Source organism: Neopsephotus bourkii, unplaced genomic scaffold (genome assembly GCF_033783945.1).
Source record: "Neopsephotus bourkii isolate Nb327-2 ecotype Australia unplaced genomic scaffold, CSIRO-AGI_Nbou_v1 NB_911, whole genome shotgun sequence".
In the NCBI taxonomy this organism is placed as follows: domain Eukaryota; kingdom Metazoa; phylum Chordata; class Aves; order Psittaciformes; family Psittacidae; genus Neopsephotus; species Neopsephotus bourkii.
Genome location: NW_026901405.1, coordinates 1,633,134 through 1,653,279, shown reverse-complemented (window position 1 = coordinate 1,653,279; position 20,146 = coordinate 1,633,134). Strand labels below are relative to the sequence as shown.

The window sequence follows — 20,146 nt, the reverse complement described above, 5'->3', positions numbered from 1 at the left end:
CTGAGCACTGCAGGGATTTTCAGCCATATTTACTGCACAGTTATTACAAACCAGCCTTCTGTTAAAAGGTACTGAGCTGTGGTCTTCACGATTACTAGTAGTAAAACAATTTGTTGTGACTTAACTGTCTCCAGAGTATGTCAAAGCATACGGTATACAAAACTTTCTAGCACTGAAGGTGCTCTTTAGAATGTGTTTTTAAATTGGAAATTATTTCAATCACAACACACACATTAAATGGAACAAATTTTATCATTCTTAAAATAGCCCTTGAACATCACTTACAACAGTTGCAAGAATCCATTTTCTACTTTAATCTAAAATCCCAGGTAATGCACATATTAGAAGTGCATTAAAATGCTTTTAACCTGATTGGATTTTTAAAGGGGATGAAAGTTGAATAAACGGGTAAATGTGTTTGAAAAGTCTGAAAACTAAAATTCCAAATTCTGAGTTATTTATGAAAAACAGCATAGGAAATGAGTAGCATTTCTTTTTAACTTGCAAAATTAACATGGTCAGCAGTTTTCACAATTCAAGTTCAAGCCTACCTTTCCATCAAAGCAACCTTCTCACACAGACATCCAGCAGCTCTAATGCCAAACAAAACACATACACAAAACAATCCATTCGGCATTAGAGTTGGGTTCCTAGACCAGGACAGAGATAGCCCAAGTTATGACCAAGGCAAGAGGATGCCTCCTTGCACAGCTGCTGCAGAAGATGGATCCATGGAGATCCTTGGGGGTCTACATCAGGGGCAGTAGCTTCCAGAAGAGCTTTCAAGGACTCCAATTGCACTGCTGAAGGAAATTATGGATCAGTAACACTAGTAATGACTTCAATGCATTTCAAAAACCAGATCTTAAGACTTTCTAGTTTCTGAAAACACACACTTCCTTCTAACTGGGACTAGACAAACGTGACAAGGCAGTAATATTTATTATGCATCATCTTTATAAGAGAACATTTTCTAGAAATGTACTACCTAAAAATACCATTACTAGCTTGAAGAAAATGCAAGCTTTGCTTAAAATATCCTGTGTAACACTGTGGTTATTATTTATTAGAGAAAACCTGTTTCAATATTTAAGTTTTTATTCACTGCTTTAGTACTCATTTTGTTTACTTGGTTCAAAGATGTTTCAGTTTCTGAGTCTTGGCATACTTCTGAAATACCTGGTACGTCTTACTGCTCTTCAAAATAAAAGACCATATAATACTGCAGAACATAGTCGAACATCTTCATGTATAGTCTATTTCCTCAGCAGCAATACGTCCCATGGTCAAAATGATAAAGGTCTGTCCTCTCCCCATCAGGCTGACCAAATATCCAGTCTCCCAGTGTGGCAGTAAAACCAATGAAAGAAAAACCAAAACCAAGGAATAACTTGATAGTTTAAATTGACAGGAGTTATTGCATTTTGTTTTATACATGCATTTCATTTTGAGTTTTATTGTTTAGCAAAGGGAAACAAGACCTCTAGATTTAGCTGCAATTCATAAAAGGGAAGAAGACACACTGCCTTTGTCTTAATGGTCAGGTCCTTAGGATAGTTGTCAAGGATGCAAGAAGGACAATTTAAACAAATCACCTCCTTGATGAGACAGCTGCAGGAATAGAGTAGGTAATCTCCCCCGAAAAATATTTCTTTGAATGCAAAAAGAAAGTAGACAGAAAGAAAAAAACAAGCATTCTATAATAAGTAAAACAATTATCTGCTGATGGTAGAGAAATATAGAGCCTAAAGAGCCTAAATTAATTAGGAAGTAAGTCATGATCTCTTAGAAGCTGAATTCACTACAGTTTGTTTGTATTAGGTTACAAAATTGTGGAACCTGCAATACTGTTGCAGACTGCAAAAAGCTATGTGAATAACAAATGTATAGGGCAGATGCTCATCGTATGTGCAGTACTAAATACACACACACACACACACACACACACACTACCCTTACAGAGAACACAGAACTAAAGAAAATGATAGTGAGACAAAAGAGTAGATAAATTACCAAACAGACTGAAAAAATAAGAAAATAGTCAAAAATGCGTTTGGGTCAATATTACTTTGCAAATGGATTACAAAAGTCCCTTTCAGTTCTGTCAAGAGTCAACTTCGAGGCAATATTTAATCACGGAAGATATCTATGAAGTAGTTTGAATAATAATGGTGAATACTAAAACACACTTGGGAAGTTTAAAAAAAAACCCAGAATTTTAAACATTCTATCAAATGATCAAGAAATAACTGTAAAAGTGTTGTGGGTTGTTGTTGTTTTTTTTTCTGAAAGTGAAAACACCTAATCTCCAAAGACTATTGTTGGCGATGCTGATAAAGAAATTAGAACTACATGTAAGAAAATACTGCCATTTATAGAACATACAGCAAGCACTTTTTAATCAAGCATTCAAAACTGCAAAATTTAGTTGCTATTCTATTAATATAAATTATCAGAAAAATGGTTGCAGGTACTGCCTGTAAATAAAATTCTTTATAGAGAGCTTATAAAAGAGAATTTATAGTAATTTTTTAGTAATTTTCATCTGGGAATAAAATTTTCATGTAGGAATGAAAATTAGCACACAGCTATATTGTCCACTTTGTTCCCAAGACTAAGCACAAAATTTTGCAAAAGGAATACGAGGGGGGAAATTGATCATGTTAATTATGGCATCAAGATGTACAATAAAATCTCTGTAAGATGTGCTCATATGCAAGTAGAATCAGGTCCTTAGCTATTTAAGTTTTTTCATTAAGCTCACTCCAGCCAAATTCTGAATTGATTATAAACAGGTTAAGTTTCCTTTCCGATTAGATTCTGCTATCAGCTCTAGTCACATAAGACCATGTTACAGAACTTACTAGAACAAGCTTTACATATGATCTATCTAGAGAGAGAACAACTGGGAAAAGAAGACAAGAATTGTGATATATGGATTCAATTATCTTCAAAACAGTTCTTGTTCTAGTCAAAGATACAAACCTCACTGGATTCTGACTTGCTTTTTTGTGGACTTGGATGTACAGAAGACCATTTTCTACAGTACATAAAACAGAAAGGAAGTATGTGCAGACACGCCCACAGCAAGAAAGGGAGGAGGATACCCAGGAAATGCTTTAGAATTGAATGTGTATTATCAGCTAGTGCGATAAGCTAAGTAAAAGCTGAGCTAAATAAATGGATCTTCAATATTTGTGGCTAGAGGTTTCTGAATTAGAATATCTCTCAGTAATTAACAGAGATGAAATTTAATTACTCACAGAATTACCAATGTCTTCATTAGTAACTGGCCCTTTAGTATGGATTATCACATAAATCTTTTTCCATATTGTATCTAATTTAAAGTAAACAAGCCAAAGCTTGGTGTAAGCCCATTCAACATACAGAAATTAAAGCAGTTTTTTCCTGATCTTATTTTCTCTGAACTCCAATATCCATTTACAGTGCCTAATAAAGAATCAAATGTGACAGTAATGCTTAGCTGGTCCCCTGCCAAAATGCTTGACGGTAAGTCCCTGCCTAACTTAGGTATATAAATTGATATAGCAGATCCTCCAGCTCCAAGTCTGAAGCAGTTACTTCCCCTTAATCACAAGCTTCATCTTATGAATTAAACATCAATACACACTTTCAAGACACAAGTATGTGCATGAGAGAGGTCAGGAAGCTCCGGGGAAGGAGGGATGCACAGCATCACATCAACCCCACGGTGTCGGCAGCCCCATGCTATCCCTGGGGAAAACCTACGCACATGTGTTAGGAAGTGGGAATGTGGATGCACTGCCATGCAGCTTTGATCTCCTCAGGGAGATGTAACTTCAGACTGCTGCCAGAGGGAATCTGCTGTAGTTGAGTAAAAAAAATCTTTAATACTTTTGCACCTCTCTACTCCCTCAAAACGAAGCACGAAGACCATGCTGCCAAGAAATGAGGAGAGACATATGTAATGGCTAGAGATGCCAGCTACAGGAAGCAACAGTGACATCCTGGTCTCAGGTACAACAGAAGGCACCAAGCAAGATGCTTCTGCTTAAGGATACTGTTTTCAGCACCCAAGGCTAGGAGCCACTACTTTCAGACAGATTTGGTTTGAAAGCCTGGAATGACACAAATGCTGTGCCTTATTCGCAACTGGGGCAAGCTGTTACAACAGCAGCTTGCTTAGGCAACGTCATTTCTCTAGTCTGTACTAATACTGTGTGGCACACACACCCCTCCTTTACTTTCTGTAAAGTGATAACAACCAGTTGAAATATATCTGAGCCAAAGCGGATTCTGGACAGACAGATAACACAATAGTTAAGGGCTAATCTGAGCAGCATGTGCCCCCCCCCCCCCAGTGCTGGCCAAGGTCTGACTCAAGCAGTTTGAAATAAAGACTACAGTTCTGCAGTTGATACAAAAATGTGACTGAGTCAATTATCTCATTCCATAAACAGCAGACAGCCCAGGTCCCATTGAGTTCTCCTACACAGCAGTGGCCTCCACGCCAGGAACTCCCCTTGAACAGGGACACCTCTCAAGGTTACTCCTCAAAGTTGAGAGATTACTCATAGCAGCCTTCCAGTATCTGAAGGGGGCCTATAAGGATGCTGGGGAGGGACTCTTCATTAGGGACTGTACTGACAGGACAAGGGGTAACGGGTTTAAAATTAAACAGGGGAAGTGTAGATTGGATATAAGGAAGAAGTTCTTTACTGAGAGGGTGGTGAGGCACTGGAATGGGTTGCCCAAGGAAGTTGTGAACACTCCATCCTTGGCGGTGTTCAAAGCCAAGTTGGACAAAGCCTTGGGTGACATGGTTTAGTGTGAGGTGTCCCTGTCCATAGAAGGGGGGTTGGAACTAGATGATCTTAAGATCTTTTCCAACCCTAACTACGCTATGATTCTACGAGGCCCTGCTGCAACAGATTCTCCATGATTAATAGCATGCTAAACTTTGAAATCTTACCTAAGTGATCTAAATGATTATGCACCTATAACCCCTTAGCCATAAACTGTTGATCAAGTCTGAGACTAAGTTTGGATCCACCCACACCTACACTGCTCTCTGAGAGGGAGTTTAGAAGGCAAGGGGATCCTTTCTGCACCTCATAACTCAATGGAGGTTCTCCCTGACAAGTTTTATCTGACTGTGCCCTCTATGCAGTAAATGCTCAAGTGTCTCTTGACATCAAATTGTTAAAACATTGTCACATTTATTACCAAACATTGTTAAATTGCTGGTTTATATTAATAAACTTATTTCTCTTTTACAACTGAAGTGCATCACTCCATCCACAATATGCTAGGCATTTGGAAGGCAGCACATAGAATTTAGGATCTTCCCAGAAACATGAGCAAGACCATTACTAGTACTTCTTTTTCTCCTTTTCACCCTAACTTTACTGAATAAAAATCACAGAATCATAGGAGCTGGGCTGGGACTTTAAAGCTCATCCAGTTCTAACCCCCTGCCATGGGGTAGGGATACCTTCCGTTAGACTATGTTGCTCTCAGCCTCATTCTCTGCCCAGCTTGTATTTGTACTTGGGATTGCCCTGATCTGCATGCAGGACCTTGCACTTGGCCCTGCTGAACATCATGAAGTTTTCACTGGCCCATCTCTCAAGCCTGTCAAAGTCCCTCTGTATGGCAAACCTTCCCTCTATCATGGTGACCACACAACAGTGTGGTGGCGTTGGCAAACTTGCTGAAGGTGCATTCAATCACACCATCCACATAACACATACTTGCATATTATTTCAGTTGAAGGGTAATTCATTCACTGTATTCATTACATATCACACACTGATGGAGGAAGATGGATACATAAAGTGTTGCTGTAAATGGTATTGATAGCCCCAGGCATGTGTGCAATGCAATAAAATGAATAGTGTTTTATTCTGTGTGGGAAAGTCTCTCTCAAGAGGGGGCCTGCAGCCAGTCTCCAAACAGCATATGCCACTACTTCCTTTGGTTTATAATCCAAACAATCACTCCCTAAGCAAAAAATAGTGTTAAAACTGTGTATTACCACAGTGACAGTGCCCCCTAAGGAAGTAAAATCCCCAAGCAGTTTTATACAGCATGTAGGAATGATAGTAGTAGTTTGTACAACTCAGTGGTTGTGTCCATCTGCTCACACCAACACAAACAGGTTAACAGGTGTCATAGTAGATTTCATTAAAAGTCAGTATAGGAGTGCAGAGCAAAACAAAGTCTAGAATACGTTAACATCAAGGTAGTGAGGAAGGCTGAAGCTGAATCTTATTGACAAAAAATAAAGTTTTTTTTAATTAAAAAAAAAAAAACCAAAGCACAAACTTCACCATCCTTAATATACACATTTCTTCTACAAACTTGACCAACTTCTGTCTTTGTTTACTTACAAAGTACTTGAAGTTTCCTTTGATATTATTTTCCTCCTCAGCCTTGGAGGAAAGACATTATTACCTCTCAATAGGCTAAGCTAACCTAATAGAAGTGCTTTAATGAAAATATCTATTTTAACTTATGACAGTTATGACTGTGAAAACACAAAGAACTAGAAACATTTGTTTTCATGTTTTTTACTCTGAGACTACTGCCTCCAGTGAGCTTGTGAAGCATGCTCACAGAAATGCTTTCTGGATTTTAATGTGGAATCTAATTAGAATGCATTACCTCCTTAGCAAGAACTGCCTGTTCTAGCAACTGCTTAGGAACATTTTCACAATACTCACGAATTTAGATGATTTGTATTCAGGTTAGCCAAAAAAAAACACCTCAAGTAACATACACTTTAAAATACAGACATTCCTGCAGAAATCTGCTAAATGCTACTGTTTTTCTGTTGATTCTGGAAGTGTTCTATGTATCAGACCTAGAAGATACCGAGGAATATGCAGAGTTTTGTTTTGTTTTGTTTTGTTTTTTTAAGAAAAAAAGATATTTCAAACACTTGTAAGCTGTCATCAGAAAGTCATAGGCCTTCCCAGTGGCTGACCTTATAAAGGACCAAAGAATCTATTAGATGTGATTCAAGAATGGCAAGATTTAGAAGTCATCTGTGGCAGAAAGCATAAATCACAACACTACTTTCACTCAGACCTAACGTGAAGAAAGACCATCTGCATTAACAGACAGAGCCCAAAAGTGATCAAATGTTTCTCTATCGGATTATATTTTTTTATCAGACATGTAGCCATTTTTTAACATTTAGCATTTATTTGATTGCTTTGTTAATAGAAGTGAAGCTGGCCATCTTATTTGAGAGCTCATGTAAAGCTGAAGACGGCAGGCATTCAGTTACATGCGACCTGTGTGCATGATGCCCCTCGTCACATTTACCCTGCATGTCATTCATTTTGAACTTGAAAACACAGAAGCATGACAGAATCATGAAACAGCTCTTTAAAAGGGTTTGGATGCAGGAAAGCAGGCTTTCTCATGTAGAAAGACAAGAAAATCAAGTAGCCAAAATGACAAAGTTATATTCCTTAGAAGAATTAAGTGCCTCAATTGCACACAAATGTTAATGATTACCGAAGCTGGATTTAATATTTATGTCATGAAAAACAGTAACCCTTAACAATAAATAATAATGCATTAAAGAGCAAATATAAGAGCAGGGGCAGGCTCTATGTGCTATGAATTCAGCATGTTTAAGTACATTGGAAGCGAAAACAAAGGGTTCCTCACAACAAGCATCTTACTCTGATATGCAGCAACCATAAGAGAGAGAAACATTTGGAGGGGTAGGGAGTTAACAATGCTGCCACTGCATTTCAAGTTGGAGATAATGAAAATGTGACCTACCAGATGAAGCTAGCATTTTCACATGAAAACTTGTGAAACTGCTAGTTTTGCAATAAAATAATTGTGTTTATTTTTCTTAAGAGGCATATATAAGCTCATGCTGTGTAGTGTGGCACTTCAAGCACAGCATCTGCTTTCCGATTTATACAAGAGTGAACACATTTGTTAAACTCATCAAGAGTTGACGGACAGCCCAGTGAAACAATCAACAGAGGCTGAGCTTGCCTGTCACACACACACACACACACATAAATTAATACACAAAATTATATCTAGAAGTAAAAATGTCTTCCCCCTCATATTTTTAACATAGCAATAATAATTCTACTTCTCCAAGATATTTGTATAGCTGTGTATACATGTTTGTATAAGATATTTGTATAGCTGTATATACCATAAGTGTTTATGTTGTATGGTCCTGGGCAGCCTGTGCTAGCAAAGCCCACACTGGACAGGGTGGTGGCACCCTTTCAATTCCAGCCATTCTGAGAATACCTGACCACTTTCTACATACAAGTAAAGATCTTATACATTTTATTGCTTCAACTGAGATTAAGGAATGTGAAGTATCTTTTATATAGTATTCTTGAACCTTTAAATTCAGGTGGACAGTGCTAATTATGAACATTCTTAAAGTCGAAGTCTCACATTTCTCAAAGTTTCCTTGGCAACTTTATGCTACTACAAAGCAAAAAAACCACCAACCCTACAAGTTTTATAACAGGTGATATATGAGTGTTATTATGGAAGACAAATTTCCAGTGTGCATTTCAGGAAGAGAACATCCCGTGTAAATAGGATCGTTCATTCATTTCAAATTAATAAATAATAAATTGTTGTAGCAAATCAAACTAGCAGGCAGCAGGAGGAAGTGCTTGGCACATACACATATGTATCCACAGTGTTACAATATACATGATAAAAATACCCCTAGGTTACTTTTCTATAATAAAATTCATGGGAATTATTACCAGTAATGATCAATGCCAGAATTTTTTGAAAGAAACACAGACTGCAGATAGAGCATAGAGAGGACAGCATACTTTAGACTTCAATCGCACAAGAGTATTTCCTAGCAGCAAAATAAGGTTTTTAATTCTTCTCAATAAGCTTTTCTTTTCAACTTATGTAGTTGAAAGACATACGTCTGATACTATTTGCTGGAACTTTAGCAATAGAATAATAATGCAGTAGATGCTATTTATTCCTACTTTTAATGCAGACTGAGGAAATTGAAAACATTTACTGTCATGGTAATAGATTTAAACAGACAGAAAATAATCTGCATTTTCTACTAGATATTAGGATAATGGAAACAACACTCTTACCCATGTATTTTTAATGATATGACCCTACAACTATGTAACATAATCACAATGCAGTGAAACATCTTTTAACAAGATGAAACAGCTGTGACTTATTCTACCCAATCCAGAAATAAGCTGTCAAAGTTAAATTGTTATGTAATTAATTGTGCATTTGCTGGCAATTTTTAAATTGTGAATGAAAGACTGTAGTGAAATTGCAAATCATTGAGTACTTTCATCTAATACATTTGAGATAATCCTTTGAAGACCACTTTCACTGAGCAGTGTTAATGAGAAGCTCCACACTTCAATAAAATGTCACCAAATAAGTATAATCGAACAATACTATTTTCTTTAAATACATATATATACATATATATGTGTGTATATATCTATACACACACATATATATACGTATAGATATATACACATATATATCTATACACACACACATATGTATACACACATATATCTTAGCCATCACTGAATAGATTCCATAACTCGTATTGAGATACAGAAAGACTCAAGAACTTCAAGAAATAATTCGCCTCCAAAGAGAGCACTGAAATGGTCTACAGACAAATTTCAGTCAACTGATTTATATGCAAGATTCTGCATAGGACACCCTGCCTTTATATTACTACATACCTGCAGGTAGTCTTTAGTTTATCGATTTTATTCAAAACAGAGCTAGAAGGACTACCGATGATCTTTCAACCTTGTTTCACTTTTCATGCTAAGGATGTCTTCTTGCCAATTCTCCTCCCTCTCCCTGCCCATTATGTATCTTAGCACAATTAATTTGTTACTGATCATTACTTATGAAGGTACACTTGGACCTTCTTTTGGAAGTTGAGACTATTTTTCCAGCTACCAACAGTCAAGACAACTCTTAAGGCACTTTTGCTGGCTCTTTTCAGTCAAGGTTTGCATTCCAAAGCCTTTGCTGGGCTGTATTCCTCCTACAGAAGTGAGGATCTAAACACAGACAAGCAAGTGGCAGAAGGGAAAAATTAATATCCAAGTGTCACCCGGTCATCATAGGAGCTGCCAGTGTGAAGACGGGTAAATGCTGAACTTGCAGCAAAGTAGCTGTTAATGCTGGAACTCAGCCTTGGTATTTTCACTCTAATAAAGCTTTCACAGCACTTTTTTCTTTGAGTTCTGTTAAAAGAGGCTAAAAATTACTTTGTTGTTGAGTTTGCTTGGGCTTTCCCACCCCCCAACCCCCCACCCATAGCTGGAAGAAGTGAACCACAAACAGCAGCTGAAGGGTAAAAGAAACCTTGCTCAAAAACAAATCCATTTCAGATACTCAACATAATCAACAAGCTTGTTTGAACTGTGAGCTTCTTGCCAGAATAGCCTTTTAGAGAGTCATTTCAACTCACCAAGACCCGAGAGTTTATGGGTATGGTAGCTTTTTAAAATAAAGTATATACAAAGGACAAAGACAGATAACTGAATCCTGAAATACTTTACTATGCAACATAAATAAAAACACAAGCTGTATCTCAGTAAATATACATTAGGACACTTAGTACTTGTACAGGTTCCAGGATTGTTTTATACGACATGCATTGTATCTTTCTCTTTATTGCCAATTTTTATTATTTTTTATGAAGCTTACTACCACAGTGACTGCCAAGAACATTTTTGAAACCTCAGACATTCTGGTAAAACATCAACACCATATTTTCAAAAATGAAAGATTTACTTAAAATGATATCAACTGAAACCTTTTCCTTAATTGTATCAAGCAATGACTTTACTCATATCCTGCTTTCTAGTAAGTAAATTTATCTTTTCTAAAAGGGTACAGAAATTGGTTTTTGTTTTAGTGCTATGATAATAGGATCATTTTTAATTCTTGCATAACAGGGGGGCAAGTTCTGGCCCACCTAATGCAGCAGGCGTCACAGCAGCACCAAGAGTTATATGCATCACCAAAGCTTGTTTCCAGACAATGACATCAGAGGTTCTTAGTTACACATCCATTCATTAGAAAGTTCCCATTATTCAAAACTCAACCTTCTTGGAAATTAATTCCCAAGGGTTTAAACTATTACAGATTGCAAAAACTGAACCTTTCACATAAAAACAAACCAGCCAACCACCCCACACAAACCACACACCTGGTCTCAGAAGCATTCTTCCTATATAGCATAACTAATAGTTTTGTTTCATGTTCAAAAATTTTCTAGCTCTTCAGTTGCATTAGACCATTTATTCAAGAGTTTAAGTGTGATTGTCTTAGTTTCTCTTTTTATATAAGAAAAATGGAATGTCTAGTTTTACAAAGCAAGTTCTACTAAGGTAAAACTACACCATGTAACTGCTCTCCTTTATCTCTCATGTGTGCGTCTCATCAATCTTTGGTTTGGTAACCTGTGAGAACTGAAGATCAACAGAATACCTGCACGCTTTGTATATGCAAGATGAGACCTGTTATTCTACCAATATTGTGTTCATCTCCTAGACCATGTATACTTTCCTATACACTGCTGCCCAATATGGAACGATTCATTTCTTCGCCCCCATGAAAGCATTTCAGGGAAAGCAGGTTTTTCACCCCTCAAAGATGCAGGCTAGCAATCCTGGCAAAAACGGCTACAGAAAATGCAGCCACCAGAAACGGCAGATACTTTTCAGGCTGTAGAACAGTCATGCAAATAACCTTAGCCAAATTTATGCAACATTCATAAGGAAAACCTAAGTTTACATTTAGATCACACAGTTTTCATTAGAGATTAAGCCCTTTTATTACCATCATAAAACCATTATGGTTTTGTCACTTCAGTAATAAGAACCCTTTTGTCCTCAGATACTAGATTAGCACCTGCTAGCTTCATAAACTGTTACCACAGATTTCCTACTTCCTTGTTAATAATAGGCAGTCTGCTCAAGCTATCTCCTCCTGTACTTAATGATAATAGTATTCTTGCATTCTGTTGTATGAATTCTGAAAATCACATTGTAGTGGAACTTTTAATGCCGTGTTATGTTTCACTGTGTTTCGCTTATCTTGATCCTCTCTGAAGTAAGTGTGACATAAAATATTTTCTGATTATAGGCCACAAAGTGGAATGTCTGCATGCTTAATAACTTATACCTTTTGTGGAAGTCAATGAGGACTCATCCTAAAGAAAAACACAATATTTACAGATTGCATTAACTTTGCACACTGTCTTTGCCTACAAGGAGGACTTTTGACAAATGGAACTATAATTGATTGAAAGCAAAGCATGCTTTCTGATCAAATTTACATTCCACAGCTCATGTAGGAGCTCAGCTGCATTCCAAAAATGTTATGTTCAACTGCCTTTTTTTAATACTGTGATTAAACTGAAGCAGGCCACTTTTCTTGCAATTACCCAATACCTGAGGAAGGAACACACCTAAGGAAAGAATACCTTAAGGAAACACTCATGGTTTCTTCTTCCATCAAGAGCTTCTGCAAAGGGTGTTGCCTGAACAAATGAAGACAACCAGAGCTCTTTTCAAAACTGTAACACACTATCGGTTAACAGTCATGTTTGATATAGAGGCTACTTGCCAATTTTAAAGTGGCTAAGATTAACTATTCCATTAAAAACAAAACAAATCCTCCCTTCAAAATACAGTGTTGTTATCCATTAGCAAAGCTGTATAATGTGCAAGAGATAAAGGTTAAGTACTAAATCATGTCCAATTGCTTTAGAAAGCTACTGGTATTTTGATTGGGTAAAGGTACATGCTGGTAGTGTATTTTCACACATATTTTGAGAACTTTACTGTGAGATAGGCAGCAGTTGTTTGTATTAAGGCTGAAGCTTCTTTCATTAAGGCTAAGTTAACCTGCCCTCCCTGCCCAATACAGATTGCTGAACCAGAAATAAAGCATCTTTGCAGTTCAAGAATTTTTTCTTTTCACTGACATGTACAAACCACCTTTCCCTTTCACCTATAAAAAGTAACATCAAATTTGCAGAGGCAGAAGTGAGAACATGAGGTTTAGGCGTATCATTCACACACATGCCTACTATTCTTTCCAGCATGGTACATCTTGGCCGTGAGAACAAAGGCTTTGGGCTTGTTGCTTATACAGAAATCACTCAAATGTCTCTAAATGCCTCTACACACCTATGATGAGGATACAGAAGGCACATTTAGCCCCATCATCACCAAGTTACTTCATCACTACCTCAATGTACTACAAGTGCAATGTATTACAACATTCCTGGAGAGCTCTGGTTCTCCTATCCCAACTATTCTTACTGCACCACCTGAATATATAACAGGCAGTGCTGCGCAAGCAAAGATTGCTAAAACTTTGTCATCTGAGTTTAATCTAAATATGGATCAAAGAACAGTCTATCAGAGACTCAATGCAGAATCCCAAATGAGTGCTCACCAGGTCTCTGCAATCAGATGCTTCACAGGAGAGCAATTCAGATTAGTTTTATTTTGCTGGAATGAGCTTCAGTTTCATTTGCAGGTATGAACTGATTACTTTAAAACAACTGAATGCATTCTAAACCATATCCCAATAATCACTGGAGAGACTTTAAAAGTACATCTATATTTCATTGGTACCAATCTACCTAAAAAGGTATGAATTTTAGGTGGTTATTTCCTTTAAGTGAAACTTTTACAATATATTTAAGTAGAGTTTGGGGTGTGAGCTGGGAACTACACCGTGATTCAGAAATGGGTACAGGAATTCTTGCAGGAAATAACCCTCTCCCTAATTTTATCTCAAATATTTGCTTTCCAGAAAAGAATTTTTTCCAGCATAAGTAACAAAGAACAGAATGTTATGACATCCATTTTCTTGGGGCTTTTGTGCGCAGTGACTTGCCTCTCTTCTTTGCAGTAGTCCCTGTAATACCAGATTAACCACATGAAACATACCCTACTACCTGTACTCTCCAAAATACAATAGATTTCTAATACACATATTACATATGCATGGAAGACATGTTCTAATATGTATGCAGTTACACATACAATCTTTAAGGAGCAATTGCAAATTTCCTCATTTACATTGCTAGTCAAAAGGAGAAGTTTAATATTTCAGAGCACCAGAGTGACTCAAACTTGGAACAACAATTCAGCTTGACCTGGTCCAGGAAGCCTACAGGCCTATTCAGTCTTTTTTTGCCCCTTCCTCCTCTCCCCCGATATCTAAAGGTGTTTATATTGTATTTGTTGCTTCTAATGAGAGAAATCTAAGCTATCCAGAAGTTCAAGGGGAACGGCAACAGAACTTTTGTTTTCCTTCTCTTGCATGACCGCAGTAGGGCATTGCCTTCTCACTGCACTACTAGGGAAGGATCAGCAGACCAGCTCCAGGGATAGCTGCTCTTCCCACATGCCAGATGCAATCTACTTCTACTATAGTTCTGCTGATAGTGGAAATTGCATCACGCTTTTCTTATCAGCAAATTCTGACTTGGATTTCACATGCGACATACACAAACACACAGGTGTATTTTGAGGAAATGTGGAATATCAAAAGGTCTCCTAGAAAGAATTGAGGTGTGATAAACCTGTCAAGGGAAGATGGCGAGCAATGTTAAGCATAAACTCACCCAGCAGCGGATGCTCTAATTCACTAATCTGATGACCTTCCTGTAAATTGCAAAACTCCTTTGATACGTTTGCTTCTTAAAAAAAACAGAAAAGGTAACTTTTTCCAGACAGTTACTTGGCAAAGATTTTACTGGAATCAGGAGCTTTGTTGTTGCTGGGCATCACATTATACTACTGGTTTGCTAGGAACCATATAATTTATCCTGGTTTTAAACAGCAATTATTCTGTAGATAAACATTTTCATATAATCATGGAAAAAGATCAGGTTGGAAGGGACCTCTGAAGGCACACTGATCCAACTTCCTGCTCAAAGCTGGGCCATATTCCAGTTTAGATTAGGTTGCCCAGGGAGCTGTCCTATCAAGTCCTGAACATCTCCAAGGATAGTGATTCCTGAGCCTCTCTGGGTAACGCAGGTTGTGCTTCACCACACACAGAGAATAATCCTCTCCTTATCTCAGACCGTGGTTTTCCTTGTTGCACATGACCACTGCTGTTGCGCATCTTTGATTTTGGTGCCTTTGAGCTGCACTCGCCACTTAAGCCAACATGGCTGTTACACTGCATTAGATTTACATTATACACTTTGAAAAGCATTTATAGGTTAACCTGTGGCTTTGCAGATTTTTGCCATGGCACCACAGCACCCACTTATGGCATGAGGATTCTCCAAGTTGTGAAACTGGAATCAGCTCTGAGGCTCTCACTTTCTGTGTGAAGATTTGACTCTGGTGGTTTAGGTGGTTTCCTTAAGCCACAATAACTAGTCAGTTATAAAATGGGTGTTGTGCAACTGTATACACACACTCCATATATATAAAATATTTCTTTCCTTACTATGTCAGACAAGCAAACAGCTGAGCAAGAGCTAAGCTACTTACACAGAGTTGCTTTAACTCACAGTATGTGTAGTGGTTAGGAATAGATACCAAAGCTTAGTCTTTCAGCTGCTAAACAGATTCATCACAGTATTTCAGCATTCTATCCACAGTCAAAACAAGTTAGTATGGGTAGGTTTGTGAAGAAATCCCAGGTATCCTATGTCTTCTTGCCTTCCCACAAGCCACAGTAATCTCAGGATTTCAGGACTGAGAAAAGATATTATTATACATTGGTTTTGGAGCACATTTTTGGACACACTTTTTTTTTCAGCAACACAAAAAAAGAGGGAGAGGAGGTAATCTGATGCTTGTTTTCAGCAATAAGCATCAACCTCATGATTCTCTGAAGTCCAGCAAAAACTCCCTTTTACTGCTCCTGAAGGTATATTGATCTATACTCCTGTATATTCCAAGTTAGTTGTAATGCTAGCTGAGCATAGCCTGCTTTATCATTGGTTAAAGTCATCAAACGCAAGAACACAGAGGTATCCCGTACTACAACTGAAAAACAATTCAAAAGTTCATATGTTTTTCTCTTAATAGGCCTGTGTTGGGGGAAAAAAGTTCCTGCAGACAGGGGTCAGAGCTCAAGCCAGCAACACCCACTGCTTTCTAGCACGTTCAGTTTGAGTTCTGAATCCTCTTGGCTGTAGAACATTCCACAGCCTTTCTGCTTGATCATTAAAGACAGCAACCTGTTACACTGCATGCTGACAACTCTGACAAAAAAAAAGATTTGAGGGTGTTCTTCTACAGGAAGCATGCATCCAAGAACACCAGCATTACTAGTGAGCTCTTCAGAGAGCAGATACACTTTTCTCCAGCACCTCCAGGGTTTCAAAGAGAACACCTGCTTACTCTATACAGCAATGAAATTCCACATATTTTGAAACATCCACTCCTTTTGCAAGTCTGACAATTAATAGATACCAGGACTCCCTATTCATATTCTGTCTTAAATATCATTAACACTGTTAGAGAATATCACAGAACAATACATGTCTGATCACTGTTCAAGTTTCTTAGAGATATCAAGTAGTTGGAAGTCTTGAGTTCACCAAGAAACAAGCATAACTGTTTCAAAACATTCTTCAGATTACTTGTGGCTCAATGTTAAAGAGACATAAAATCTTTTTCAAAAGATATTTATAAGTACAAAATATAGGCCAGGGTTGTTCTGGAGATAGAAGAGTTGAGCCTGCAATAACTTGGGTAAAGAGAAGCAGAATGGGTACAAAAGTAAAAATTACACATTTAACCAATGCGCAAGAGCTCAGGATAAAATAAGGCACAGTTTCTTCCATACTCCAGTCTCCACTTGACTCTTACTCTAGGTAGACTTAAGTAGCTAACGGTAAGCAACACGCAGACAGAACAAGACGCAGCTCCACGATCTCAAAAGACAGAATGGCTTGGGTTAATGGGTAAAAAGAGACAGATAGGAATAGCTGTTGAAAAACAAAGGGATTTTAATTGAGTTTACTATTCAGATGGGAAATGGAACAAATGTTGGTTTCTTTCTAACTTCCATAGCAACCCACTCACACTGAAGTTATGTGACTCAGAAGCTGTTTTCTTTAAATGCAGCCATATGGCTTTTAAACCCTTTTGGTTCGACGCCCAGACACAGAATAATTATTTCTATCACTTTATTGTCCTGATAGACTCCGAATACTCAAACTTTGAATTTTACTCAGATTACTTGAGTTCTCCTTTACATTTCTCAGGTTCCTCCATGTCATACCCAAAGGGCTTTGTTTTTTACTTTGATAGAAAAAGATAATAAACATCCGTAGCAAAATTAGGATGCACCTGGCAACTTAAGAGAAATTTCACATTTTCCAAATACCCTGTGTATATAATTATACCAAGAAAATATTTGTTATTTGGTTTTAATTTACTACTTCATTGTCAGAGGATGAAAAATTCATGTTTTGCAAATGAAGGTTTAAGCAGTCATCAGTAGTTGCAATAACTAGGTATGCTCAAAAGTCTACACTAAATTTCCATCACAGTAACAAAGTCTATCAAGACTGAGACACAGCCAACTTTATTACACTAGGCCTGCTTGAAAGTATTTAATATTCAACAGCTGCATAGGAACCTAGCAAAATTATTCACAATTAAAGCAAAATAGCACAATGGAAGTTCATATTCTTTTTCCAGTAAGAGTTGCTGCAAATTTTAGGAAGACATTTTAAACTCAAAGAGAATGTAATATTTTGACACACTGTTAAGGTCTCCTTTTTCTAAGTTGTATTTTGGTTATAGAAAACAGAAACATATAGAACTATATGACCAGCTCACAGATGAAGACTGCAATATTCACTTCTCATCAGCCAGAAACTCAAGTAGTTTTCAATGAAAAGCATATTTCACAGCAAATGTATCCTCACATTGTCCACTTGGAAAACAAATTCCTTCAAGTAAGTAACTCGAAGAACTTCAAGTTCTTTCCAACACCATTCACAAGCACTTCATAAATCATAAATCATTCAAAATTGTAACATACCATTACATTTCACCACAATACCACAAAACCAAGTCTTCAAATATATAGTTTTTTCCAAGACAAAAACTATATTGTCAAAATAGAAGATTGGTTTCGGGTTGCCTTCTTTTTTTCCTTTAAAAATCAGCTCACCTTTCCGTACAGCAGTTTGTCTCATGGAAAAGCCCCTCTTCATGTCTGGCAATAGCTGCAAAATATTCACGACCCTTACTCTACACAAGTGCTGCAGGCTGTAAGGTTGGCATTTAATATCTGCAGAGGCAGCATTAAGTTCTGCAGAATTGCACCACACCATTTACATCCAATTTATATACCTACAACTGCACCAAGCAAGAGTAAACTCCATCATCATTCCAACAGCCAAGAACTGCTACTTGTGCCCAAACTGCACAGCAGAATGGACCTAGCACAAGCTACATAAGCTAGCCAGCATCATGCTGGTAGTCATTGACGAGTAATATAGAGCAGATAGCCTGTAGCTGGAAAAAAGCACAGCATTTTCCCCACTTGAGTAAATTATGTGGAAATATCAGCTCACCTGGAACATATATTTCCTGACATAACTCAGAAAGGAATAAGTATCCACTTCCCTTTAATTTCAAAGCCCCAAGGCTGTCACTTACAGATTTCCCCCAATTTAGCACAACAAGCAAACATTTCTTATACCAAATATATATTAAAAAATACAATAGCTTGTTATTACCTCATTATTAGCACCTAGGTACAATCTTCAGATCAGAAATGCAATAACACTTCACTTTTCAAACAAAAAATGTAACAAGCTAGACTTTTTTTGCCTGTCTGCATTCTCACAGCTGTAATTATGCACCGCCATCAGTGAAGACGTGACCACAACATGGAAAATATTTATAGCACCGCAACAAAAGCCGGTCTGAATATTGCATGTTCTTTGCAGATATCACAGCAAAGTAATGCAAGGTGTCCATGTCTGTAGTCTCTTAAACAGCTACTTCTCCACACCTGAAGAGTCAACAACTACAAAAGGAAATGTATTTCAAGACACACTCCAATCACAGAGCACAAGAAAACTAATTCAAGCATCTGGATGATTACACAAGGCATCAAGACACTATCTTTCAAAGAGCATTTGACTTTTCAGCTGAAGTACTTCAGATTCTGATATTCTCCTTTCTCGTCAGCATTTCACACAAGTTCAGTGCTTCATGACACACTCTCATTTCTCCAACCAATGCTATGCAATACCAAGCAAATGGAAAACTGTAGTAAAAGATCGTCACTTACCTTGTCCCTGTCCACTGATCTGGTGACTCCATAGCATCAGAATTGCTACCAATATCCAGTGCAACCGCCCAGTTACTTGGCTGCTTCCTTGTCTTCCAGCCATTGCATTATTGGATACTATAAAGAAATATTATTGACTGTTTTAGTTTTAACTGTTTGTAAACGTGCCCTTCGGTGGAAGAAAACAAAACAAAATCCCCACAAGTTTTCTCACTAAATATGAATTGCTCTACTTTAATAAATACAGGTAAAAATGCTTTTTCATTCAGAACCTCCCTGACCGAGTTTGCTCAAGGTTACCTCATAGGCTACTATGAACTGGAAGTGGCTTTGAAGACATTTTAAATTGTTTTTCATATAGAGGTCCTGACTTTTACAAGGAATTAGGTTCCAATCCAACTAGGCTCAGGAGCCTTGAACAAGCAGCACTTCACTGAGTCATTTAAGATTTGCTGTAGTACAGAAAATTTGTGAGGCAAAGTGCCTCAGACACCATTTCACTTGATTTTTTAAAGATTGGGTTTTTCACACCATCAAGTTGTGATGATAGCTGCATTTCATTTTGGGCTTTCCTGGACCAGCTATATCTTCCAGTGGTCACAGCTTCCACACCACTGACACATGCTACGTTTAGCTATTTATTACCCTCATCCCACCCTCTGTTTATTAGCACCCTGACTCAGGTCTGCTTCTTCAGATCTCTTTAATCAAACACTGATTTCTCAGAACTGCACTAATGCCATAAGCCAGGCTGGACCCTAGCTGAAAAAAATTAGGTCATAATTTCTAGCCTAAATCACAGGCAAATATCACATAAATTGGCATA

The 20,146-nt window shown here is 37.6% G+C and overlaps 1 protein-coding gene across 3 annotated transcripts in view; it reads right to left on the bottom strand.

Moving 5' to 3' along the window:
- The window catches only part of ROBO2 (roundabout guidance receptor 2), a 1,066,866-nt gene that overhangs the window by 1,033,826 nt on the left and 12,894 nt on the right, over positions 1-20,146 (bottom strand). For all 3 annotated transcript variants that reach the window (XM_061357715.1, XM_061357704.1, XM_061357703.1), the window contains exon 2: positions 19,321-19,437. In XM_061357715.1, coding sequence (XP_061213699.1) covers positions 19,321-19,423 — 103 coding nt within the window. In that variant the 5' untranslated portion in view covers positions 19,424-19,437. The remainder of the gene's footprint in view (positions 1-19,320; positions 19,438-20,146) is intronic.